This window comes from Armigeres subalbatus, unplaced genomic scaffold, assembly GCF_024139115.2.
Source record: "Armigeres subalbatus isolate Guangzhou_Male unplaced genomic scaffold, GZ_Asu_2 Contig1174, whole genome shotgun sequence".
In the NCBI taxonomy this organism is placed as follows: Eukaryota; Metazoa; Arthropoda; class Insecta; order Diptera; family Culicidae; genus Armigeres; species Armigeres subalbatus.
This window is the reverse complement of record NW_026941928.1, coordinates 173158-200826: the sequence shown is the minus strand read 5'-3', so window position 1 is coordinate 200826 and position 27669 is coordinate 173158. Positions and strand designations below refer to the sequence as shown.

Below are 27669 nucleotides of genomic sequence, written 5' to 3'. Positions count from 1 at the left end.
TATGACAAGTGAAGACATTCCACTAAAAAGCTCAAAATAATTTTCTTAAGAAAAATCTTAGCCAACGTGCTATTTAAAGCATTGTTTACGAAATTGTGCACCAAGCTCACATACAAACAGACGTCCCAGACTGTTGGCTATACGAATGTTATTAAAATGACTGCATATAATGCTAATCGGTTTATTCATCAATTTCCCCGTATAACGACCAACGGCTTGAAGAACTCGAAATTGTACAGCACATAAAACAAACCTGCGCTAAATAGTCACCTTTTATAAAAATTAACCTAAAGAAGCGTGGCGGTCAATGCTTTGACGTGCTGTTTGTATTGTGAATAAATTTTGCCCATCTATTAAGGACAAGTATCCCGGAATCCAAAGTTAAATCTACTCGCGTAAATAAAGGATACACCTCTCAGTTCAACTCATCCCGACCACCGAGGGCAGGAAGATGTTTTTCCATGATTTGCAGTAGGAATGAATCTATAATTTTCGAGTTCACTTGGACTATGAGAATACAATAAAAAGTAGTTTTCCCAGTGTGGAATGTATTTGCGTATTATCATGTTTCTGTATTTAAAAAAAAATGCTGTGAAAATTACACAAAAAGAAAAGTATTTTTATGTTTTTGCCTATTTCCGATTTTCTCTAAGAGTTTATAAAAGTAGTTCACTAAAATGTTTAACAATTGTGGATATGATAGAGCCTAGAAGTAAATACTTTTTATAATTTAACTTACTATAATATCCTGATCACTTACCAACAAGGCATTTTATGAGACAGATCGAAACAGCTGTTTTTCTTGTGTTTATCTACTTTGGCAATTAGTGGGAGCCCGTTTGTTTGGTTATTTCGCGCTAAACATTCCAATATTGCGCATCATCAATTCTAGCTGTTACTAGAGCTTACTAGAGAACAAAGTTTTTCATACGATTTCGTTTAGACCTAATGGAAACGGTGAATCATTCCAGAACAAAACATTAAATGTAAATAATCGGGACGCAGCAAAACGTCTTATAAAATACTTTACTCAATTACAATAATAAATAACAATAAGTTGGAGGAAGATGACCCAGTAAATGTTGAAACGTTTTAATTCCATTGAAATGACAATTACAAAACCTTTTTTTATAGTACGCAGTCTCTTACAAGTTGGATCTACTCATAATACTGTCATATGGACAACTCAACCTCGCTTTGATATCATCGGTCTGCGTTAGAGACTATTTCGTTAACGCCATCGTCAAATGACAAACACTACAAAATAACCAAAACTAGGTAGACCCGTACCACACCAGACAAATAATTGCCCTTGGCTGACCAGAGACAACGTACGTGGAAATGTCCTTCGTCAAGGGAACTATGCCATCTGAGCGAGACATTTCACACCGAAGCTGGCGCCGAATATGGGTGACAGATCACCCCAATGTTTGGGGTGAAATTACGTCAAGTTCAGTTCATTGTAGTATTTAATGGCATCAATCTGAAATTATCGTTCTTTGGCGTACAATAAAATATTGCGATGAGTTATGTTGACCATTTGACAGAGCTAGGAATATAATGATTGATACTATGTTTTAGTTTAGTGTACGTGACAAGTTACATTTTGAATTGATAAGATAACATTTGTTCATTAGGCATATCCAGACTACGTACTATAAAATTTGATTATAAATACATTTTTGTTTAAACCAAAACAGCCTTGAAATACTTGGAAACATTTTCTTAGCAATCATTATCATTATTGACACCGATAGGAAATGTAATTATTAGAAGAACCTTCAATCAAATTTAACAATAATCTATGAACAGCTAAAACAGCGGCGAATTGTAGAATTAAGAAAAAATATAGAAAATATGTTCAATGTTTCGTTTCAATTCGATACCAAGTAACAAATAACTAAAGCTCCATTACAATGGAAATATTGCTTGAAGTTTAGTAGGCTCATATATATTATTCACAGATGGATAACCTTCTTATTCACATTCTAGAATGAATTTATAGATACAATCTTAGTTCAACTGCAAAAAATAAGCGACTATTTCGAACACATTCTTACATGGTGGTTGAAAAAAAATCGATTTTGCTCTACGCAGTTTTTTTTTTATTTTCGGTTTTTTTGGTTGAGTTTCATTAATAAATTTTCGCTAACATATGCTACAACGACTAACAGCATAGAAAAAAAACTATTTCATCACTTCTAGTATGATACGGCTGTTATTTTGGAGAATAATTAATATAACTTTCCATTTCCGAATAATTTATTTTATTTACGAATAATGTCAATGAAAAATAATGTAGCGTATTTAGCTCATCACGTTCCCTGAGTTTTACTAAGCTGAACAGAAAGTGGCCAAAGTTAGTTTTGGGAAAATGAACTGCAAAGTTTTACAATAATATTCCGATTTATACAAATTGATTGACAGTTAAAAAATATCTTATGTTCCATGAATTACCACATTTATTATTAAAAAGATGTCACTCATACCCCTCGATTTCTGACCCCCTTAATAACAAAACCAATTTTATAGTACACAGTCACGCGGGCTAGCAAAATATGTATCCTTCGAATTAATTTTTTAAAACAATTTGAACATTATTGTTATTTACAAAAAGACTACTTTATTATCATCTGTGGACAACTTAACCATCGCATTGATATCGTCGTTCTTCGTTAGAGACTATTTCGTTAACGCCATCGTCAAATGACAAACACTACAAGATAACCGAAACTAGGATAGACCCGTACCACACCAGACAAATAACTGCCCTTGGCTGACCAGAGACAACGTACGTGGAAATGTCCTTCGTCAAGGGAACTATGCCATCTGAGCGAGACATTTCACACCGAAGCTGGCGCCGAATATGAGTGACAGATCACCCCAATGTTTGGGGTGAAATTACGTCAAGTTCAGTTCATTGTAGTATTAAATGGCATCAATCTGAAATTATCGATCTTTGGCGTACAATAAAATATTGCGATGAGTTATGTTGACCAGTTGACAAATCTATCATTATATTGATACTATGTTTTAGTTTAGTGTATGGGAAATATGATAAAACGTTTTAGGAAATATTATAAAACTATCCAGACTGCGTACTATAGAAATAGTTTTTAATTGATTGTTTAAATCCTAATAAACCGGAAATACTTGGAAACATCTTATCAATCATTAATCATTATATTGACTCCGCTAGCAAACGTAATTATCAGCAAAAAAAACCCTAATTAAAATTTACCCTTAATCTATGAACATTTAAAGAGCGAGCAAATTATTGAATTCAAAGAAAAACGAGCAAATTTCCTCAATGTTTTCATTTCAACTCGATACTGAATAACTAACGCATATATCACTCACAGATGGATAGCCTTCTTATTCACATTCTAGAATACATTTATAGGTACAATCTCAGTTCAACTGCAAAAAAATGAGCGGTTGTTTTTGATTTTCGATAACGTTGTGAATGTCATCCAATGATTTTCCTTATACATATGTTACAACGGCTAACAGCATTAAAAACAATTCCATCAATTATATTATGATACGGCTGTTATTTTGTTCTCATGGATGAGCACAATATGTTTGTTCTTATTTCGATTTCAAAACAAATTATTGGAGCTTAGAATATTTTATTTTTCAATTCAGATTAATTTTCGCATATGAACGAATAATATCAATTAAAAAAAATCAAAGGTGCAGCCCTATCGGGTTGAATGCAAAGGTGACGTAGGACTACGTAGCTGTTCGTAATGAATTTTATTTGTTATTTTTAGTTTCCTGTGTCTTAAGTACATTGATATTTTACTCTTAGCATCGACCTCTTAGCATCAGCATCGACCCTCGCTTGAACCGCTACCTTCGCCGTCGTTCGCATGAATTTTGTACAGCAAACACCTCGGACGATTGCCACCGATGCTGATGATTTACCACTGCAACTGTTACCGACGCCATCGTTGCGTTGCATTCAATTTCCTGCACACATGTCCGCTCCGCTGTTAGCTAATTTTCAATAGTAAGTAATTGTAAATCAATATTTTAAGGTCTTGGAGGTTTTCGGATGGGAAATATTATAGACTCCCTGGCCATAGTGTATCCATTGTACTTGCCACACAAGACACATACTCATGCATTGGCGGGCATTGAAAAACTTTCAATTAATAACTGAGGAAATGCTAGTAGAATACATAGTTGAAGAGCTGGCCAAGTTCCAGTTGGAATGGAGGAAGAAAAATATATTGGATATGAAGCGTTGACTCTTTCTTGATCGAATGGTCAAAGAAAATTGAAAATCAATTGACAGACGGCTGAGATATTGACGTTCAAAATCTATCATAAGTTTGTGACAATCTCCGATTTTTGCAATCGCAAAGTGTATCCCCGAACAAGGTTTGAGTCCAAAGGAGAATGAGCAAATCTCTCACTTATCATGTCTGTATACACTCTCGATAGGTAGCATACCGTGAGAGACGTTTTTCGGTAGCTGTTACGATAATGAACTGATTCGGGGGACTACTACCCATGATAAATTTCTTTCAATAAGCCCCAATTGCTGGGGGCCCCCTATTCTGATGATGCATTTCAACTTGTTTTACAAAGCTGTGCGAAAAAAAACATATGATCCCCTACAAGAAATGAGCGAGAACAAATCGTTTTGTCAAACCCCATCGATGGGGGCCGCCCATCCGACGTTGTTCATTATCTTTCAAGAGTGATTTCTGCAAACCCTGTCCCGCTATAGAAAAAAAAGACGTTGTCTCACGTCAAAAATAAATTTAGAGCACTTAGCTCGTCACGTTACACGAGTTGAACTAATCATTATGGGATCGAACGCATGACACGTGACAAAGTGTGAAAGTGTAAGTGAGAACAAAAAAGTGTGTCTGACAAAAACTACGATGTATACCACAGTTCAAAAAAACTAATTTTATAAACCAACTCCTCTGTTTTTAATCTCTGAATTACAAAACCAATTTTACAGTACCCTGAAGGCACCATATTCGGGAAGATCCATTAATTACGTGACGCAAAAAACAGCAATTTTCAAATTTGAAGATTTTGTAAGGATCATCACACTTCAGACATCTCCCTGTAAGCGTTACGTAATTGATAGATGCTCCCTTTGACGCAGATATGAAAATTTTGAAAAGAATCATTATTTTAAAAATATTTGCAAAATGGACTCGCATAATATTCTGCAAAATGTATATAGTCAGGTTATTTTTTACTAGATATAGAGTAACATGATGTAAAATGTTCTTACATCTAGTCCAATGGCGCATAAGGCGCATAAACACTTAGAATTTTCGACAGCTGTACATTAGGGTGGTTCAAAAAATCGAGTTTGCTTCACAACGCTCATTTAATTCTGTAATACATTCTAAGAGTCCTCCGAAAATTTATGCTCATTTGGATGAAAACTGATTTAGCACAAGCTGTTTCAAGTTTGCATTCAAATTAGTATGGGGAATTTAATTTTTTCATTTTGCTGATTATGGCGCTTTCTCATTAAGCACAGGTCTAAAGAAAACCTACATAGCTGAAAGGAATACTCAAGAGCTTTCACTCAGTGAAACTGCATTTTGATTAGTCGCCCCAATAATTAGGGCCTGTCTCATTTGGAGAATTAAACTTAAAAGTGCCAATTCAAAAATTAGCAAATAATCCGGTCATAAGAATGGCTGGTGCTACCCAGCTATTCTAATAAGGCTTTGGTCCGATTCGCGAATTAAAATCAAATTAAACTTAAAAGTGACAGTTCGAAAATTATTAAATCCCCCGGTTTTAAGAATGGCTGGTCTACCCAGCAAGACCATCAAAACATCTATCAAAAATAATTCAATATCTGTTAAAGGTAATCTTGCCCTGCTTACTTACTTACTTATGGATCCTGTACACCTCCGGTGGTGCAAAGGGCCGACTTGAAAGATCTCCATCCTGAGCGATGCCCGGCTATCGCTTTAACCTGTTGCCAGGTTAGATTTCGGTCGACTTCTTTTATTTCTTTATTGAGGCTTCTCCGCCATGAGCCTCTGGGTCTGCCTCTGCTGCGATGTCCCGCTGGGTTCCAGTCTAATGCTTGCTTACAGATTTCGTTTCCGCCCCTACGTAGAGTGTGGCCGACCTAGCCCCACTTCTGATCCTCTGGTGACAACGACGATGGAGCTCGTTGTTTGAGATCCAGTTGTGAGGCCACCAGGCCCGAATTATATACCGCAGGCATCTGTTAATGAACACCTGCAGCCGTTGAGTGTTCTCCACTGATACACACCATGTTTCGCTAGCGTATAACAGCACAGATTTCACGTTAGAGTTGAAAATTCGTATTTTGGTGCGTTCACTTATCTGCCTGTTTTTCCAGATATTTCTTAAACTCGCAAAGGCAGTCCTTGCTTTCTTTTATCCGGGCGCCTATGTCGATCTTGGTACCGCCGTCTGACGCCATTTGGCTACCAAGATATTGGAAGCTTTCAACATTCTCCACTGGTTGCCCGGCTACGGTGAAACTGGAAGGAGTCACCGTGTTTACATCCAACGATTTGGTTTTGTTGACGTTGATGACTAAACCTGCCGAGGAGGACCGAAACCTGCATATCAGAGCGCCGTTGCGCGAGTAGTGCAACGTCATCCGCCAATTCGAAGTCGTTTAGGTGCTCCATGGTTATAGGCTGCCATAACAGCCCGCGGTTTGGTTCACGGTCAATCGCATCTACCAGAATCTCATCGATTACGATGAGGAACAGTAACGGTGATAGAATACATCCTTGCCTCACACCAGCTACGACCCGGATAGGGTCGGACAGGACCCCATTGTGCAGCACTCTACACGAAAAGGCCTCGTACTGTGCTTCGATGAGGCCGATGATTTTCTCAGGAAGCCCCTTGCGTCTCAGGGCGCCCCACATATTCTCGTGATTGAGACGGTCGAAAGCTTTTTCGTAGTCAATGAATACCAAGTAAAGGGACTCTTGGAATTCGTTGACCTGCTCCAAAATGATGCGGAGCGTGACAATATGGTCCACACAGGATCTTCCGGCACGGAATCCGGCTTGCTGCCGCCGGAGAGTCGCATCGATCTTCTCCTGAATCCGGGCTAGGATAATTTTGCACAGAACTTTGAGAACGGTACACAGCAACATAATGCCTCGCCAGTTATCGCATACAGTCAGGTCACCCTTTTGGGCACCTTCACTAAGATACCTTGCATCCAGTCGACCGGGAAAGTTGCGGTGTCCCAGATATTAAGAAATAAACGATGCAGTAGTTGAGCGGATGTCATGGGGTCAGCTTTGAGCATCTCGGCTGATATGCGGTCGACCCCTGGGGCTTTATTCGATTTCATGCTTTGGATGGCTGTTTGAATCTCTAGCAGTGATGGAGCTTCGGTATTGACACGTGTTATACGTCGGATCCTAGGCAGATCATGCCGAGGTGGTGGTGGCCTGGTTGGCACTTGAAAATCTTCAAATCAATCTTGCCCTGCGAGCAGGGTTATTTGAAAAATTTTTAGCTGTCATTTTTAAGTTTAGTTTGATTTCAATTCGCGAATCGGACCAAAGCCTAAGACATCGATGCAAAATGATTCGATATCGGTCAAAAGTAATCATGCTTTGCGAGCAGAGTTCTTCGATAATTATTAAACTGTCACTTTTAAGTTTAATTTCAGTTTAATTATCCAAATGAGACAGACCCTTAGTAATCGATTTTAATACAGGTTGCGAATCTTTATTCATGATCGTTAAACTTCTTTGAGCGCATCACTGAAATGTGCAGTGCAACATAGTAGCCTGAATTTATCTGCACTCTGAGAAAAATTTATACTAAATAGATTTAAAGTTACGCTAATGGGCTATTCGCCTGGTTGACCCCACATTCGATTAAGAGCTCACTATACTGGCGATAGTATAACTTTGATATATGGGGAGATAGTATAACTTCAGCTGGAAAATTAGATGGATTCTGCACCGAAAAATTGATTTGTTTTGCTAAATTAAAATGAGGAAAAACAATATTTTTAGTAAAAAACTTTATTTAGCACTTATATACATATCTTGATACCAGAGCATTAGTGATTAATCATAGGTTTAATCATGATTAATGAATAATTGGTTATTTAATCATTATTCATTAATCATAATCATGCAAAAAATATGATTTAATCATTAATCACTACTCGTTAATCATTGAATTTTACATTTAATCACTAATCTTTAATCATATTCATAACGGTTTATAGTTTATTTATTAATCATCAATGTTAATCATTGCCGTCAATGCTTTTATTATTTAATCTTTAATCATAATCATAGCATTTTTATACCTTTTAATAACCCTATTTGGTAGAAAGGCTACTTGATTATTGATCACTATGCAAATCATTCAATTTGATTATTCATAACCATTAATCATTAATCATGTCAATCGTTAATCATTAATCATATACATATTGTGTCAACATTTAATCACGATCGTTAATCGTTAATCATACTCCAATTGTTTTATTCATTAATCATAATCGTTAATCATTGTCAAAAATTAATTTTATCATTAATCATAATCATTAATCATTGTCAAAAATGAATAAATCATTAATCATAATCTTTAATCATAGAGTTGAATGATTTAATCATAACAAATTTAATCATTCATTGGAAGCTTTATTCATTAACGCTCTGCTTGATACATAGTTTAATTATAGATATAATAATGATATCACTTTCATAAATTATGCACGTCAACACCTTTCTGGTTTGTGCAAGTATCGTTGAATTCGTCAATACTTCCTGCGGCGCGTCATCATAGCAAATAGTGTTTATTTCTATGGAAAATCGTGCCATGTCACTTACGTTTCCGTATAGTCCTCTTCTTACGAATAAAACGTTTTTCCGAATGTTTTATTTTGGTTTTCGGGGGCGGCCTTTTTATCTTCCGGCGATACCTATGAAGAACAATTTGAAGCAATGTTGCGTGAAATAAGCATAGTATTTTTTAACATATTTGATCCAGAACTTACCTTTTCATTTTGTATACTATCGCCGCGCATCGATGTTTCTAAATATAATCCTTTAATTGTGGAAAATATCTTTAACTTTCGTGAGCTGTTAGCCGTTTTAATGAAAAGAAAGCAGACTGTCAATACCGGATATGCTAAGCAAAATACCTTCGCGAAAATCAGCGTTGGTATAATTTCTATGCTATGGTAGTATTTATTTTAAACTAAGCTATGAATAAACTTCATTAATAATAAAATAGATTAGATTTTATACTATCTATGATTTTTTATATTTCTGAGTGTGTGCTATCTTTCGCGCCAGGAGCAGTATTGTTGCCTGATGAGTAGTTACGTATTTAGCGGTATAGATTAAATTCGATTACCAATTATTGGGACGATTAATTAAGATGCGGTTTCCACTGAGTGATAGCTCTTGAGTATTCCTTTCTGCTATGTAGGTTTTCTTTTAATCCGCGCTTAATGAGGATGTGCCATAATAAGCATAATGAAAAACAAAATTTCCCCATGCTAATTTGCATCCAAACTTGAAACGGCTTGTGAGGACACTTAGAACATGATCGATTTTTGAACCACCCTACTGTACATACAAAATACATGCGAGTTGGCATTTGGCAGCTAAAAACTATATGCCTCAATTGAAATTTTGGCAAAATGGTCAGATTCCGCGCAATGTACATTCTGCGAAATGATTTTCCGGGAAATGTCGCATGAAATCCCGGGGAAAGGCAGTTCGCAATTTGTCATACAACCATTGGAAGCCTTATGATAGTTCTTGTTACATTATTTGCACAAATTTCATACAATTCTATTGATAAATATTTTGTTTTGAAATATCCCTGCTCACATGGGCTGATAGACGGACCAGTAGTACAAAATGTTAATTAAATATTTGTAACGGTCTTATTATATATTTTCTATATTGCTCCCACTCGCATAACAGTCCCATATCGTTTTTCTCGCATACTGAGATAATAGCCATTGAAGTTCCAAATCGCATCCTCCATATAAAACTTAAAAAAAAATCTAATTAATTGAAGCATCATCGGATCTTGTTGATTCAGTTTGATCGATACATTTTTTGGTTTTGTGCAATCAGGTCATGTAAACTCTTAACGGGACTGTTATGCGGGTACTTTTAATATGGGACGCACATGACTTGGTATTTTTTTCACTCCTGCATGGACATACCAAATCGCAATTTTTATTATGATTTTTGGAAGTACGTTAGAAATGAACACTAATCATTAGGATAACTCAAAAGTGACGAAAAGTCAAATGGGACTGTTATGCGAGTGGGGGCAGTATATATAATAGCCCTGTTTGTCTGTCCGGTGACTAGCCACGCGGGGAAATCCTCACAAAAAAAATAAAATATTTGACACTGCAATTCTGCAATCATATGCAGAAAACAAAACCAGCGACAACCTTAGACAACCAGACACAGCAGTTGAAAATTTTGATTTTTTTTTTAAATAAACCACAAATAAACTAGTATATTATATAAATATAAGCGTCTGGAACGTGGTCAGCCATAGGATTTACTATTCAGAGGCAAAGTTAAACTCCATCACACCTATTCCCTATCTTTTAGCAATAGTAATCAAGAATAAAGCCAATGTAAGATTGTTTGCATACCATCGTGGTATTCACACTTATCGCTCTTTCAAGTGATAACTAACAAAATAGAAAAAGACGTTTCTAGTTTCGATACGCTTCTACTCAGCAAATTACCTACTCAACTACTCAACTTCTATAACAGTCGATTCCCTACTAAAGGTAGCCTTACACCTCTGGAAAATTTTCCGCCGGATTTGATCCACCGTGCATTTCAAATGGGGCCGGGATTTTGATTTTCCGTGCCTGAATTCCGAGAACATCACATATATAAAAATACATGGGGAAAAATTTCCGCGGACCAAATTCCCGAGTTGTGAGGGTATCTTTAATGTCGATAAACTTGATCACATTTTCTACTGATATATACTTATTTAGCTAGAATTAGTTTTAGCTACGACTCATTGTCATCACGGAACGCTACAGAAAAGTATTGCCGAGAAGAAGTGCTGTCACATCATTATCACTGATGAAAAAAGTTGTCCATTCAAGAAACCAAGAGACGTCCGTTGGATCACATCCGTAAAATCAGTGCGTCAATGCCAAATTATGTGACGCGGCACTAAGCAAAATCAATATGTGATACCACCACGGCAGGATATGTCTTTGGTAGCTATCTCAGTGCTAATGACCGCAAATCGTACTTACCTTAGACTCAGCAAGCCACAATGGTAGGGTGCAGATGGCTGATGATACGAGAAGGCGTCTGAAGATGCTGCATCAGCTATGAATTCGGAGAACCATCCATCGTTCAGACCGCGCCAGCAAGTCTGACAATACCCGGTGCGAACGGTTCTCGACAAATATCCGACAGGCACAAGGCGAGGTGCGCAGCGAGCTAGGTGAATCGATCAGGTGGAAGCGGTGGAAGACGTCACGGACCCTCTGTAGACTGCGTAGCTGGCGACATACAGCCATGATCCGTAATGAATGGAGACGACTGTTATGTACTGGAGATGCCACTCCAGCCTTAAGCTGAAAAATAAATAAATACATCAACCAAACAAAGGATTTGAGCATCAAAATAAAAATAATTACCTTCGGAGAAATCGATTCGTGCGCCATTTTGATGCTTGTTGGAAATAAAAAACGTCACCGCGCTTTCTTGCAGTTTCTTCTCTTGACGCTCTACACGGTAACAAGAATTTACCCAATTTTTTCTCTTTTTTGCACTGCACGGAGAAATTCATGTACACTGAATTCTGTTTTTACACGATTTTGACGTAGGACTTACGTCTTTCTTTCTTTTTCAACTGGATCTACACAGTTGAAAACCGAACTGAGCTCTCGCGACAATCGCATTTTCTCCCATTTCCAAATGTCGCAACTGCATCGCGAATGGTGCGCATGATGGCGCACGGCTATGGCATAGATACGCACTATTCGCGATGCAGTTGCGATATCCGGAAATGGGAGAAAATGCGTTACGCTGAAACGGAGGATTGCAAACGTTACTAGCGCCTTTATATTTCGATGGATTTTTAAGATTTATATCAATCGACACGGCAATAGCAATTTGTCAATTTCATTGAAACTTAAGATTATTAACGATAGGCTATTGAAATTTTCAATTCTTGTCAAAGCCAATAAAAATTTCATATATAACCAATCCCGTTCAATCCTAGCACGGACATCAGAATGCAGTATGCCACCGGCCTTCGGTTCCACCATAATATTCTCTTTTTGTATAAAAGAAGCTGTGCCTGCCGTGTGTGAGTCATTTCCAAGGAGTGGGACGCAAGCACACATTTTAAAGATTTTACTCATACGTGTGGCACCGCTTGGCACACACTGTGGCACACTTTTGACATTTGAATGATCAAAATAAAAATACTGGCAACATTGCTAAATTTTTGTTTTGACTTATGAAACGAATGTAGCGTGACGTCACCTGACGTGATATGAGGACAATATTTACATTCTTTTAATCACGTTTAATACGAGTGAATTCACACGAGGGCAATGTTTACATTTCTTTATATGGAGCATGGGAACAAAATAATCAAAGAAAAGGAAGTAAAAAGATAGTGTAGATATTTCGAAATTTGCCTTTGTGTTTCAATGCTCGAGGAGACTGATAGTGCAGATAAATATTTCCCTTTGTGTTTCATACAATGCTTGAGGAGACTGTTCGAAAATCACAAATCAGTCGACCATGCAAATCACTGATTTTCTTGAAAGAAAATCGTTTTGCCAAAAGTACTGTGCATTTGCTCAACAAAAAATAGACAACATAAAATTGGCGTATTGGTGAAGCTTGAAATGATATCCCCGATTGGGGAACAGCGTAACGCTAAAAATAACAGTTTTCAACCCCCTCTCCCTGTCACATTTTTTGCAAGAATCATCTGAAAATTTTGTATGGATCGTCACACTTCAGGCAACCCCTCTTCCTCCCTTCAAGCGTAACGTAATTTATGGATGTTCATGTGTCATTTTGAGTCTATATTTTTGCTAGCCAAATAATTGAGATATATTTACTGCTAAAGATGCTGATTCACACGAGTTTTGGTAATTTCTTTGGTAGTGTAGCAGCGGTATACAATTTTCTGTCAAATTGCCGTTACCGTTGCGTTCTATTGCGTGCGAAGGTTAAGGAAACACTACCTAAATTTTGGTATTTTGACCATAACTTCCGATCCCATAGTTCAATCAGACCAATTTTCAATAGGAAAAAATGATGGAGTATCCTGCGTCGAATGCAACTTGTTGCGAGTAAATCGTTTAAGAATAAGTGCCTGTAAAATGGGTGACATTTTTTTTTTGGTTTGGTGCGCGCACACACACACACACACACACACACACACACACACACACACACACACACACACACACACACACACACACACACACACACACACACACACACACACACACACACACACACACACACACACACACACACACACACACACACACACACACACACACACACACACACACACACACACACACACGGAGCCTGGGGGCAGCAGAGACTTTGTCCAAGGGCTTGACGACCCCTCCCCATGGCCACTGCGAGTTAGACCGGGACCATCGTCCCTAACCCCTAATCCCAAGGCGTCAAGCGACCCGTGCCGAAGGGATGCATGGCCAGGGGGGTGAAATAATAAGCTAGGCCTGTAACGGAGCCGGTGGGGAGCTCGTGGGACCAAAATGGAAAACCAAGTCAATTCTTCAATTAGTGGTAGTAGTTGTCGTATTCTCGCCTTCTACTCTTCCAGGAATTCAGCTGATGTCCAAAACCTAACTTTTCAAGGAGCAGTAATTTTCTCAACTTTAGCTTGCAAAAATCGTTTACAGAATGATCTCCTATTTTTTTCATTTCCGGGTTTGAATTCTGCGTTTCTAAAGTTTCTTTGCGTTTTCCTTGTTCCTTCTGCGTTGTTTACAACACCCCTTCAGAAACATTCATTCATCTCACCCTACACGTCAAATATAGGGTAACTCGTAGACAATTCTCATCGTACCCAATATTACTTTGTTCCAAATATATTCATTATAAAATGCCTAGAAATACTTCCAACATTCTCAACATAGATTCAAAGCATTTAAAATACTATTTAAACATCTCATATTACTCATATAATTCTCTTTCACGCTATGCAATATAAGTACGTACTCCATATTGAGTAGATTCAACTCATTACCTAAATCTCTTATACTAATGACACACTGGTGGTACAAGTACCATGGTACAAGAATCTTGAAATGAGTTCCGTACCGATTATTGTCTTTATCAAAGATAGTCTTGGAATAATTTTCTTGTCCTCTTGTACCATGGTACAAGTACCACAGGTGTGTCCTTAGTATTACTTTATTTTCCAGTGTTGCTATAAAATGTCTATTCACATCTTCACTAAATGATTTCGTTAATGGCATATTTTTGACATTTCGTCTTTATGTTGTTCACAACAATACGAGACTGTAATTTGTTTAAACCAGCAGTCAGAATCGTGTTGTGCCGTTCATCACCATGTAAACATAAAGTAAGTATGAAATTATAACAAGCATTTTAATATACCCGCTGATTTACTACATCTTTTCCCACCTGTACTCTCTGGTTCCATAACGTAATAATAATTCTTTTCGTTATTTCAGATTATGCGAGAAACTTATACGTTCCCAAGAAAACGCTCCGGGAGGCAGATCAAAAAGCCTCGGAAAAGTGGAGCATTTACGACGGTCCCAAACATATCCGTGTATCCGCCGTATAGAATAACAGAGACAAGGCTGGCGCTCCTCAGAATGTGTATTGTTCAGTGTTTGGTGTTTGCAGAACATACTTTCATTGGATGGACGACAAAACAGGGACACAAATCATCCAAAGCGCCGAAATCAAGCTCATGACCAATTTGACAACCGGATTCGTAGAAGCAGTCCCCTCCGATTGGTCATGACAAAACAATTTGTTTCCGTTCTACTGGCGTTGGACATACATTGTTCTCCATACTCACAGTTATGATAAACAAAATTTGTAATAAAAACATTGTGGCTGAAACAAAATACATATAATGAATAACTGAAACTTTTCTTCCTAACTCTGTGCTGTTTAAAAAAGCATTTTCGTTATTTGGTGGATGTTATTTAGTTTATTATGTATGTATATATTCTAATCAAAATCAACTAAAACAGGGTAAACCATGAGTTTTTTTTCTCTTTAGGTTTCTAGAAGTTCTGGTTTCCATGGTATTCGAAGAAGTTATTTTTACACTTGAGAAAGTCATAAAAATCAGTCAGTTCTGTGCCAGCTAGTGAAACACACGGTACACGAACTTTTCATCAAACCTTGATGGTCGCTTTATAGAGTTTCGATTGCGAAGTGTACGGTCAGTTGAAACAGAGCCGCCATCCTTCGAAGTCTCCTCGTTGTCATCAAAATTTGAAATTCCGTCATCATCCGCTGGGTTATCAAGATCATCGTTAGCAGATCGCCGAACTATACCGAAGTCTGGAGCTATTTTCACTTCCCGTACATTTCGGGCATATTGCACTCCTGTATTACTCATAATTACCACCTTTGCTCCTCTTTAGCTATCACTCTGTAGCGCTCGGATGAAAACGTTGGGTCCGTCTTCGATCGCTTCTGATTAGCTAGCAAAACCACATCACCGATTTCTATGACGGACTCTTTGCACCTCTCATTTTATCTGCATACAGCTTACTCGAATGTTTGGAATCTGCATCCCTATCCGCCACTTCCTCTCGGTCCAGTTCTGCGTTCAGGGAGTTACTCCACAGACTGGGGAATGTGCCGCGATGCTTCCAGCCTACCATCAGCTCAAATGGTGTAACCGCAAGTCGTGAATGAGGAACCAATGTATTGTGACGGTAGACATATTCCTGCAGAGCATTGCGCCAATTTCGACCGTCCAATTTGGAAGCCGATAATGCTTTCAAGATCCCCTGATTCTGCCTCTCGACGGAACCGTTGGATTGTGGACTTAATGGTATGGACTTCCTAACGTCAATCCCTTTATCCTTCCAGAACTCGACAAATGCTGCACTTTGGAAGGGTGGCCCATTGTCTGTTTGCATTATTACGGGAAGCCCCCATGTCTGAAAAACTCTGCACAAGGATACATTTGTGCTCTCCGCATCCATTGACTTCATCTCGACAACGTGAAGATATCTGGAATATGTGTCAATAACAACGAGAAATTCTCCTGAACCAAATTGAGGAGCCGACAAGAAATCAATTTGTAGGATCTCCCATGGTCCATCAGGTAAATCCCTTGATGTGATTGGAACAGGAGGATTACGTTTTGAAAGAAGCGTGCATGTTTCACAACCTTTAACAAATTTAGATATTTCAGCCGACATTTTAGGCCACCAAAAAAATTGACGCATTATGCGTTTCATGGCTACTACTCCTACGTGTCCCCCGTGAGCTGACTCGAGGGCTTTTTGGCGGAGCGATTGAGGCAAGATTGCCCGCTCATCCTTGAACACCAAGAACCCTAGACAGTGTAGCTTTTTCTTCTGACCTTCGTAAGCTTTGATCTCAGCGACCCATTTCTTTCCCTTAAGCGCCTCTCGTACTAACATCAGTTCTGTATCATCTTCTGACTTACTTTCAATTTCGGTCCATGTAAGCTCCATACACCCCGAATCCAACGAATACAAGAAATGCTTCTCTTCATCCTCGTCAAACGGTTTGGTTTCTTGCGTCTCAGGTACCAACCTGGATAAAGCGTCCGCTACATTTTCGTTGCCGGGAATACGTTCAACGGTAAAGTCGTAAGGCTGCAGTCGCAAGGCCCATCCTTCAGCGCGTGTTATCGCTCTTCTACCCAACCGGTGATTCGTGTTAAATATATACTGGTTGGCTTCTGCATCCGTTCGGATAACAAATGATGTGCATAGCAGGTAGTAACTGAATCGCTCTACGCCCCACACGACAGCCAGAGCCTCCTTCTGTGTTTGAGGATAGCGTTTCTCGGTAGCAGAAAGAACCTTGGACGCACACGCGATGATTCGAGGACGTTCATCTTTGTCATATTGCGCTAACACCGCACCAAGACCCGTAGGGGAAGCGTCTACAAACAGCTCGATGCGGTCTGCCAGGTTGAAATATCCTAGACGCCTAATCCTCTTCAGGGCTTCTTCTTTAAGGTTAGAGAACTCTCGATCTTCGCTGTCAGTCCAGTAAAATGTTTCCGAAGATGCCAATGCTCGCAACCGCTCAGTTTTAGAAGCTCTGTGTATTATAAACTTGTCCACGAATGTCATCAAGCCAAGAAAGCTCTTCACTTCTGAACAGCTCGTCGGAGTGCGGAATTGCTTGATAGCCGAAACTTTCTCTTCCTCAATCATCCAACCTTCAGGCGTCAACGTAAATCCCAGGAATCCTACAATCTGGCTGCCGAAACACACACTTGCGTTCGTTGAGCTTAACATTGTGGTTGGCCAAGCATGCCAAAACTGCCTCCAAGTTCTGATCATGTTCTTGTTTTGTTGACCCGAACACTAATACGTCGTCCTGATAATTCTTACACCCTTTACATCCTCCGAGTATTTTTCGTTGTAAAGTTTCCTGAAACAAATCAGGAGCATTACAGAGCCCGAATGGTAGCCGCACGAATCGATACATCCCGAACTCAGTAAAGAAGTTCGTTAAGTGTCTGGAATCTTCATGCAGCTCTATGTGGAAGAACGCATTGGAAATGTCGATGGTAGAGAACCAGGTAGCTCCATCTAGTTCAGCGAGAATTTGTTCCAGAGTTGGCATTGAAAACGGTGTCCTATGTACATACCGATTGGGTCCACGCAAATCAATTACCAGTCTGATATCCTCCTTTCCTTTCGGAACCACCAACATAGAGGAACAAAATGAAGTGTCCATACCATCCACTACCGGTTCAATGATATTCGACTCTATCAGTTCTCTGATGCGTTTCTCAACTAGAGGCTTCACAGCTAACGGGATGTTGAGAAAAATATTTCTGCATGGCGGTTTTGACTTATCGTAGTAGATCCTCACAGGTGGTACATTGAATTTGGGAAAAATTTTGTCTGCAGAGATCACTGCGACTTGTCCAATTACCGACTGTTGACCTTCAATTCGATTGGAATGTACTGGAACCTTTAGTCCAAGCATAAGTATACTGTACCGCGAAGCCGTTGTTCTTCCTAAAAGTGCACGCATTTCTTTCACTACATAAAATTTTTCCAGGAGGACCGGTCTATCATTTGTGATGACAAGATATGCATGAAATGTTGCAATTACTTCAATGTTTCCTACTGATGCATACGCTTTCAGTGGCTTGTCCGACTGGCTGTTAACATCGAATACTTGACTGCTGTGCATAGGGTCTGACATCAACTTTCGGAATGAGTCCTCGGTGAATGTATTGACCGCCGCTCCAGAATCTATCAAGAACGGACAACGTAATCCAGCCACCACTGCAAATATTATTCCTTCCTCTGATGTTTCATTCAACGTTTCCGATGCTGGTGTAACAGGATTTCGGGATGGTCGGTTAAGCTAATAGTGCAAAAGTTATAAGTATCTAGTCATAACCAATTACGTAACTCCAAAATTACCAATACTTACAAATCTAATACTTTTAGCATTAAACTCATCACAAGTCGTTTCAGATTTCACGATATTGAATTCAGATGACCCAGCAAGAAGCGACTCGCCTGTCTCTGGCAGATCGGATGAGACTGATACCTGATCTGATTGAACCACATCAAACCTAGTCGCGTGTTGGAGATGAGGACTGGTCCAAACCAACTCCTGATTGTGATTCGTTTCCTATGTGATAATAGAAAGTGTTTCTGTTTGTTTATATATTCCTTTTATTTTTCTTAAAATATCCAAATAACAAATAACATTTTAAATTAAATGAATCAGTTCCGATTTCAAATTCTTCTTTCTTAGAACGTAAATTAATCTTCCGTAGTTGCACTTACCATGCCTTCATCGACCTTGACCTCCTCAACTTTCTCAACTGCCGCAATCTTGGCTGGAGTCGTTTCCATTTCTTGAGCCGTGCGTTTAGGTCCTCCGAACACACATGCCCGCCGGATGTGACCAATAGATCCACACCTGTTGCATACTTTATCTTTCGCTGTGCAAATGTTCGCCGAATGGTAAACGCTGAAGCAACGCCAACACCTTTCTCTACCCTGTGGTTGATTCTGAACGCCTGACGAAGCCTGTCTGCCTCTAGGAGTATACCAACCGCCTCGCCGAGACGGATATCCACGATTTGTCTTGTTTCCGCGAGTAGAGCGATTTGACTCCCAGGATCTCACTGGAGCAATCAAAGCTGGTTGATCAGAACGTTTTCCGTGTTTTTGCATTACATACTCTTCGTTCAGTTGTATTGCCTCTAGTTCACGTACCTTATCGACCAATTCAGTAAAACTACCCTTACGGCTGAGCATTTTTAAAGCAGTTGTCCTTACTTCTCGACTTCTGGCGTGTTCGGCAACTGTGGCAACTACTTCTTCGAACTCCTTATCTTCTTCGAATTGACATAAGCGTGCTGTTGATCCAACTCTTGCGATGAAGTTCAAGTCAGATTCATCATGTTTCTGCACCATCAGCGCCAGTCGGCGCCTCAAAAGCATGATATCCGACCCAGAGCCAAAGTACGACTTCAGGCGATGCAATGCATTAGAGAATGGTTCAGAATCCGGATTCGGTGCGCCAACATCAGAACTTGTATTCCTAAAAATTTCCAACAAACGAGGTCCGGCCTTGACCTTGAAAACCGTATACATCGTAGTTTCGTCTTCAATGCCCGCCAGTTTCAGTGAATCGACCAGCAAATCTTTCCACTGCTCGAAAGTTTGCCGATGTATTTGTTCGCCGTCAGTTGCTCTGCACTCCGGGAGATTGATCGATGCCACTGATAACTGGTTCATGGAGCACAAAAATCGAGATTCCTCAAAACTGTGGTTTGTATTGGCCGAAAACCCCATGTGCCGAGTGCTGCTGCATCCTGCTCGGAGTTCAAAATCCATATTGTGGTTATCTGGACAACTTGATGTATCTCTCCCTGAACGACTAGCTCGTAATTCTTCGATTTCCTTACGAGACTGTTCCAGTTCACTTGCCAGAGACGCTCTCATTGAACGCTCTACTGCCAGCTGATTCAACAACTCTGCCGATGAAATTTCTTCTTCCTCCATGCTCGGAGCACGTACATACTTTCCTATAAACAGAGGTCGAAAATTGGAGAAATTTTTACATTTGCACTCTACATAGTAGCCTGCCTGCTCTACGAATTCAAAACAAAGCCAGGAGAATGGGATTGCTTCCTCTTATTTTCTGCAGCGGCCTACACGCTTTAGAAACTCCATCATTCATGAAAGAAAAGTCGGAATTTGAGATCGTCTCGCTCCTCTCCCGTAGAGACCTGCTCGCTCTACGAATTTATGACTTTAAAAAATGGATTTGGAGACCTGCTCTCTCCTTTCCTGTAGAGACCTGCACGCTCTACGAATTTCATGGTTAAATGAGAACATAACGGATTGGAGACCTGCTCGCTCCTTTCCCGTAGAGACCTGCTCGCTCTACCAATTCCATGATTCATAATAATAATAAACTGGGATTGGAGACCTGCTCGCTCCTTTCCCGTAGAGACCTGCTCGCTCTACAAATTTCATGGTTAAAATAGGATTGGAGACCTGCTCGCCCCTTTTTTTTTTTTTTTGTAGAGACCCGCTGACTCTACGACTTTCAAGGTTATAGAAAATGGCGACCTTCCCGCTTAGCATTTTCATATTTTCTGCCTTTTTTAAGTCTTCAAGACTGCTTATGCTTACCTGCCGACTGTGCCATGTCGTATTCTCGCCTTCTACTCTTCCAGGAATTCAGCTGATGTCCAAAACCTAACTTTTCAAGGAGCAGTAATTTTCTCAACTTTAGCTTGCAAAAATCGTTTACAGAATGATCTCCTATTTTTTTTCATTTCCGGGTTTGAATTCTGCGTTTCTAAAGTTTCTTTGCGTTTTCCTTGTTCCTTCTGCGTTGTTTACAACACCCCTTCAGAAACATTCATTCATCTCACCCTACACGTCAAATATAGGGTAACTCGTAGACAATTCTCATCGTACCCAATATTACTTTGTTCCAAATATATTCATTATAAAATGCCTAGAAATACTTCAACATTCTCAACATAGATTCAAAGCATTTAAAATACTATTTAAACATCTCATATTACTCATATAATTCTCTTTCACGCTATGCAATATAAGTACGTACTCCATATTGAGTAGATTCAACTCATTACCTAAATCTCTTATACTAATGACACACTGGTGGTACAAGTACCATGGTACAAGAATCTTGAAATGAGTTCCGTACCGATTATTGTCTTTATCAAAGATAGTCTTGGAATAATTTTCTTGTCCTCTTGTACCATGGTACAAGTACCACAGGTGTGTCCTTAGTATTACTTTATTTTCCAGTGTTGCTATAAAATGTCTATTCACATCTTCACTAAATGATTTCGTTAATGGCATATTTTTGACATTTCGTCTTTATGTTGTTCACAACAATACGAGACTGTAATTTGTTTAAACCAGCAGTCAGAATCGTGTTGTGCCGTTCATCACCATGTAAACATAAAGTAAGTATGAAATTATAACAAGCATTTTAATATACCCGCTGATTTACTACAGTAGTGTAGGCGACAACCCCTTCGCAAGAGGTGGGTTGTTCAGGTCTCCGCCTAGGAGGCCAGAGGCAATAGTCGGCAGCTCAGTGCGCAGCGCCAGCGTGGGTCACTCAACCTTCCTCTCGGCTAGAAAAACGCCGGTAGGGGTTATTGACGGCCCATGGCTTGTGGAGGCGATGAACCGCAAACGCGATGGGCTTTCGGCCTTCGAGGTGGCGACAGAACAGCTGGACGCCATCATCGACTTTGCGTCATCGAAGCATAATATCAGCAAGGACCTCAAGAGGAGCTTGCAGAAACTTCGAAAGTCGATGCTGGACGCCAAGCTGGAGAGGGCGGTCGGGACGGCCAAGTATAAACCCGTGAAATCGGTGGAGTCGAGGTCTACCCAGACTGAGGCCCAAGGATTCGCGGACTCGGGCAAGGTCGAATCGACCGAAGGCGTGCCAGCGAAGACGGTGGTGCCAAAGTCTACCCAGACTGAGGCTCAAGTATTTGCGGGTACGTCGGGGGTGACTGCTCCAACGGAGCAGACACAAAAACGGGGGAGACAGTCTCCAGGGGATGAGCTCCCTGGGGGCCGCTCCAAAACGCGGAGGGTTACTATCCCGAACAAGGGTAGTGGGGCTGGGAAGCTGAACCCCGGTCAGGTACCTCCAAAACCGGGGGAGGAAGGACCTGGAAAGGTTCGTCCACTCAGGAAAGACGGTGGTAAGGGGTTACGGCAGGCTGAAAGTTCTCAGCCGCACCAGACCAGGGAAATAGAGGGGGATGACGCCTCCTGGACCCTGGTCAAGAACAAGAGGAAACCGAAGACGTCAAGGGCCGAAAATAAGGCCCAGGCGAATGAGGGTAGCAAGAAGTCTAGGGTAGGCGCCAATGGCTCCAGGGGCGATGCCCTAGTCATCACGGCGGAGAGGAGAATGCATTTACACACTAACCCAGTACACGTGCATTGTAGTTGCCAAACTACCACACGGAAGTGTACTGGAGTGTCGGACTCGACTATACCGGTAATACCGACTAAACTCCCTTGGGCTCCACCATCGTTTCCCCCAGGAACTACCTTGCAGTACTACTTCTGGGGGGATGGCAGTACTAAGCGTACTCGCTCATTATCGCTCACACAGGTACTCGTCCCATGCGAGACTGACTTGGGTGCTCGCACACCATTCACTCCATTAGAGTCTTACTTGGATGCTCTCCCGGGCGCTCCGCTGCCATGCCTCGAGGTGTCAATAGCGGTAACTGTCTGGGCCTACAGATGTTACGCTATGACACTCCTGCCTCAGCACGAGCAGATCAATCACACCACTGCCGAGGCAGACCACACGCTACCCTGCCGAAGCAGGGACACTCCCCATGCACCACATGTGCACAACTGTAGGTGTGTGGGTACAACCCACTGCTACCCTGCCGCCGAAGCAGCAGATTGATTGATTGATTGAGATTTATGAGTGATGATGCGGATGAAATTTTTCGTCAGGTGGTGGTGGCGGTCGTGGCAACAGCAGTATATCTTTTCATCCGTGTTCCCAACAGCATCGTTGAATCTGGCAATCAACGTCGTGCTGTTGATGAGGCACATAAGTGGAAATGATTCGGTTCTTTTCAGGACCACCATTATGTTTGGGAGGAAGGTTAAGTTGAAATAATTTTTTGACGTAAACTACGTCTAAGGGGAAGACTCAGATACAGGGTGTAAAACGGAAATTTCCAAATTGGAGACCGTCGCGAAATTAGGATAGATCTCAAACACTAATAGCGTCTTTATCTTTCGATGCATTTTTAATCACTTACTCTGCAGAAGTCGAATGATGGATTGAATCTCATGAATTTTGCGTTACTGCTGCCGATTTATTGCAACAATCTCATGAATTTACTCTCAGTCAAACCAAATACCTCCAATGAAAAATTTAATGCCCTGAAAAGGACAGATTTCAGATCATGCGGATTTCTAATCACCAACACAACAGCAACCATTCGATAGTCAGAATATCACAAGAGTATTTCACTCAAATTCAGATGCTGCCTCTATGGTTCTACCGCTACACTGCAACAGATTGCCATCGTTGGATTCTCTGTCGCAACGATCCTGTTACGAGCGCTACCTACGCCATCGGTGGGAACGAAGAGCGTGCGTCAGAAGGAGAAGCTGCAACAATGTATTTGCATGGATGGAAATTAAACTTGAAACAAGTAGCAGTCTATCTACTAAAATAATAATCTTGAGGGGAAATTTCACTGGTATTGATGCTATCCATGCGAATCAATTTGTGTAGCGTCCCTGACGCACGGTCGTGATTCCGCCACCGACGGAAACTATCAGCCATCACCAAGCGATTAATATGAACTTTGATCAAAATTCGTCTCGCCTCAAATTATGGCTTAAGGTCTGAGGGAAGGGTTTTCCGTTAAAAAAGCACGTGGTAGCACTCTCTGAGAGAGAAAATTGCCCAATTCAGCCCGCCAGAATGACGCTGTCAGTGTCGCCAAAATTTTTTCATCATTATGCAGTTTACAATTGCTTGAGAATTTGCCGTAAACGGAGAACAAAAGGAATTGGCAACAATGCGGAAGAAATTTATCACTCATGCAGTGGTTCGGCGAGAGAACAGCAGCAGCGCCGACCAATCACGCAATGAGGAAATCAAAATAAACAAACTCCAGCTGGTTTTGGAAAATGAAAACATGAGCCGTTTCTAGAACAACATTAGAAAATATCGTGGGAGGATTTCTGTACAAGGTTTCCACACAAGCTTTGAAAAGTATTTAGGTGATAACAGTGGTGCTGGTGTGAATAAGACAAATAAGGCAAATAAGACAAATAAGACAAATAAGACAAATAAGAAAAGTAAGACAAAAAAGAAAAATAAGACAAATAAGACAACTAAGACAAATAAGACAAATAAGACAAATAAGACAAATAAGTCAAATAAGACAACAAGACAAATAAGACAAATAAGACAAATAAGACAACAAGACAAATAAGACAAATAAGACAACAAGACAAGACAAATAAGACAAATAAGACAAATAAGACAAATAAGACAAATAAGACAAATAAGACAAATAAGACAAATAAGACAAATAAGACAAATAAGACAAATAAGACAAATAAAGACAAATAAGACAAATAAGACAAATAAGACAAATAAGACAAATAAGACAAATAAGACAAATAAGACAAATAAGACAAATAAGACAAATAAGACAAATAAGACAACAAGACAAATAAGACAAATAAGACAACAAGACAAATAAGACAAATAAGACAAATAAGACAACAAGACAAATAAGACAAATAAGACAAATAAGACAAATAAGACAAATAAGACAAATAAGACAAATAAGACAAATAAGACAAATAAGACAAATAAGACAAATAAGACAAATAAGACAAATAAGACAAATAAGACAAATAAGACAAATAAGACAAATAAGACAAATAAGACAAATAAAGACAAATAAGACAAATAAGACAAATAAGACAAGAACAGATAAGACAAATAAGACAAATAAGACAAATAAGACAAATAAGACAAATAAGACAAATAAGACAACAAGAGACAAATAAGACAAATAAGACAAATAAGACAAATAAGACAAATAAGACAAATAAGACAAATAAGACAACAAGACAAATAAGACAAATAAGACAAATAAGACAAATAAGACAAATAAGACAAATAAGACAAATAAGACAAATAAGACAAATAAGACAAATAAGACAAATAAGACAAATAAGACAAATAAGACAACAAGACAAATAAGACAAATAAGACAAATAAGACAAATAAGACAAATAAGACAAATAAGACAAATAAGACAAATAAACAAACAAGACAAATAAGACAAATAATCAAGACAACAAGACAAATAAGACAAATAAGACAAATAAAGACAAATAAGACAAATAAAGACAAATACAAGACAAATAAGACAAACAAGACAACTAAAACAAACCACACAAATTAGACAAACAAGACAAATAAGACAAATAAGACAAATAAGACAAATAAGACAAATCAGACAAATAAGACAAATAAAACAAATAAGACAAATAAGACAAATAAGACAACAAGACAAATAAGACAAATAAGACAAATAAGACAAATAAGACAAATAAGACAAATAAGACAAATAAGACAAATAAGACAAAATAAGACAAATAAGACAAATAAGACAAATAAGACAAGACAAATAAGACAAATAAGACAAATAAGACAAATAAGACAAATAAGACAAATAAGACAAATAAGACAAATAAGACAAATAAGACAAATAAGACAAATAAGACAAATAAGACAACAAGACAAATAAGACAAATAAGACAAATAAGACAAATAAGACAAATAAGACAAATAAGACAAATAAGACAACAAGACAACAAGACAAATAAGACAAATAAGACAAATAAGACAACAAGACAAATAAGACAAATAAGACAAATAAGACAAATAAGACAAATAAGACAAATAAGACAAATAAGACAAATAAGACAAATAAGACAAATAAGACAAATAAGACAAATAAGACAAATAAGACAAATAAGACAAATAAGACAAATGAGACAAATGAGACAAATAAGACAAATAAGACAAATAAGACAAATAAGACAAATAAGACAAATAAGACAAATAAGACAAATAAGACAACAAGACAACAAGACAAATAAGACAAATAAGACAAATAAGACAAATAAGACAAATAAGACAAATAAGACAAATAAGACAAATAAGACAAATAAGACAAATAAGACAAATAAGACAATAAGACAAATAAGACAAATAAGACAAATAAGACAAATAAGACAAATAAGACAAATAAGACAAATAAGACAAATAAGACAAATAAGACAAATAAGACAAATAAGACAAATAAGACAAATAAGACAAATAAGTCAAATTAGACAAATAAGACAAAAAAGACAACTAAGAAAAATAAGACAACTAAGAAAAATAAGACAAATAAGACGAATAAGACAAATAAGACAAATGAGACAAATAAGACAAATAAGACAAATAAGACAAATAAGACAAATAAGACAAATAAGACAAATAAGACAAATAAGACAAATAAGAAAAATAAGACGAATAAGACAAATAAGACAAATAAGACAAATAAGACAAATAAGACAAATAAGACAAATAAGACAAATAAGACAAATAAGACAAATAAGACAAATAAGACAAATAAGACAAATAAGACAAATAAGACAAATAAGACAAATAAGACAAATAAGACAAATAAGACGAATAAGACAAATAAGACAAATAAGACAAATAAGACAAATAAGACAAATACAAATAAGACAAATAAGACGAAGTTCCTCCAGGAATTCCTTCGGAAGTTTTTCCAGGAATTCCTTCGGAAGTTCCTCCAGGAATTCCTTCGGAAGTTCCTCCAGGAATTCCTTCGGAAGTTTTTATTTATTTATTTATTTAATCTTCAACTTATTGTTGTACAGATTGAAACTTATACTATATGGAGGATCCTTCGTTTATATGTAGACTTACTTAAGCCGAAATCATACACTTCACTGGTTTCATTAAATGCACGGCAGCACAAAGTCCATGGTTCGTGGACGGCAGCCAGGTGAAATTTTCTCAGGATCAGTGTTGTAAAATGTCATTTGCATTCGTTTGTATAATTTTCCCAGAACTTGTTTCAGAAGGTAGCTATCAATTCATGTTGTATGACGAACTTATAGCGGTTAAATGGGCCTACAACTATGTCTAACGAGACTTTGCTGTAAATATGTAATCTGGGGCGTGGGAGGCAAAATGTCATTCAAATGACATTATGTCAAATGACACGTGACATTTTGGAGAGTTTTCACTCTCCAGCCTTTGATGTTATACTTAGAGCAATGTACCCTTGGACAAAAATATAACCCTACTC

General features: G+C 38.8%; 1 protein-coding gene and 1 long non-coding RNA gene across 2 annotated transcripts; both read right to left on the bottom strand.

Moving 5' to 3' along the window:
- Nucleotides 1-3740: 3740 nt before the first annotated feature.
- Nucleotides 3741-11763, bottom strand: LOC134202339 (uncharacterized). The gene is made up of 3 exons (XR_009977203.1): nt 11666-11763; nt 11276-11602; nt 3741-4002 (listed from the first exon to the last, which is right to left on the bottom strand). It is a non-coding gene; the product is annotated as an uncharacterized LOC134202339 (long non-coding RNA).
- Nucleotides 11764-15745: 3982 nt separating this feature from the next.
- Nucleotides 15746-21054, bottom strand: LOC134202341 (uncharacterized). Its single transcript, XM_062677369.1, has 5 exons — nt 20909-21054; nt 19046-20295; nt 18684-18887; nt 17506-18614; nt 15746-17327 (listed from the first exon to the last, which is right to left on the bottom strand). Exons 1-5 carry the CDS (start codon nt 20922-20924, stop codon nt 15746-15748), a joined length of 4161 nt encoding a protein of 1386 aa, XP_062533353.1. The 5' UTR covers nt 20925-21054.
- Nucleotides 21055-27669: the final 6615 nt, after the last annotated feature.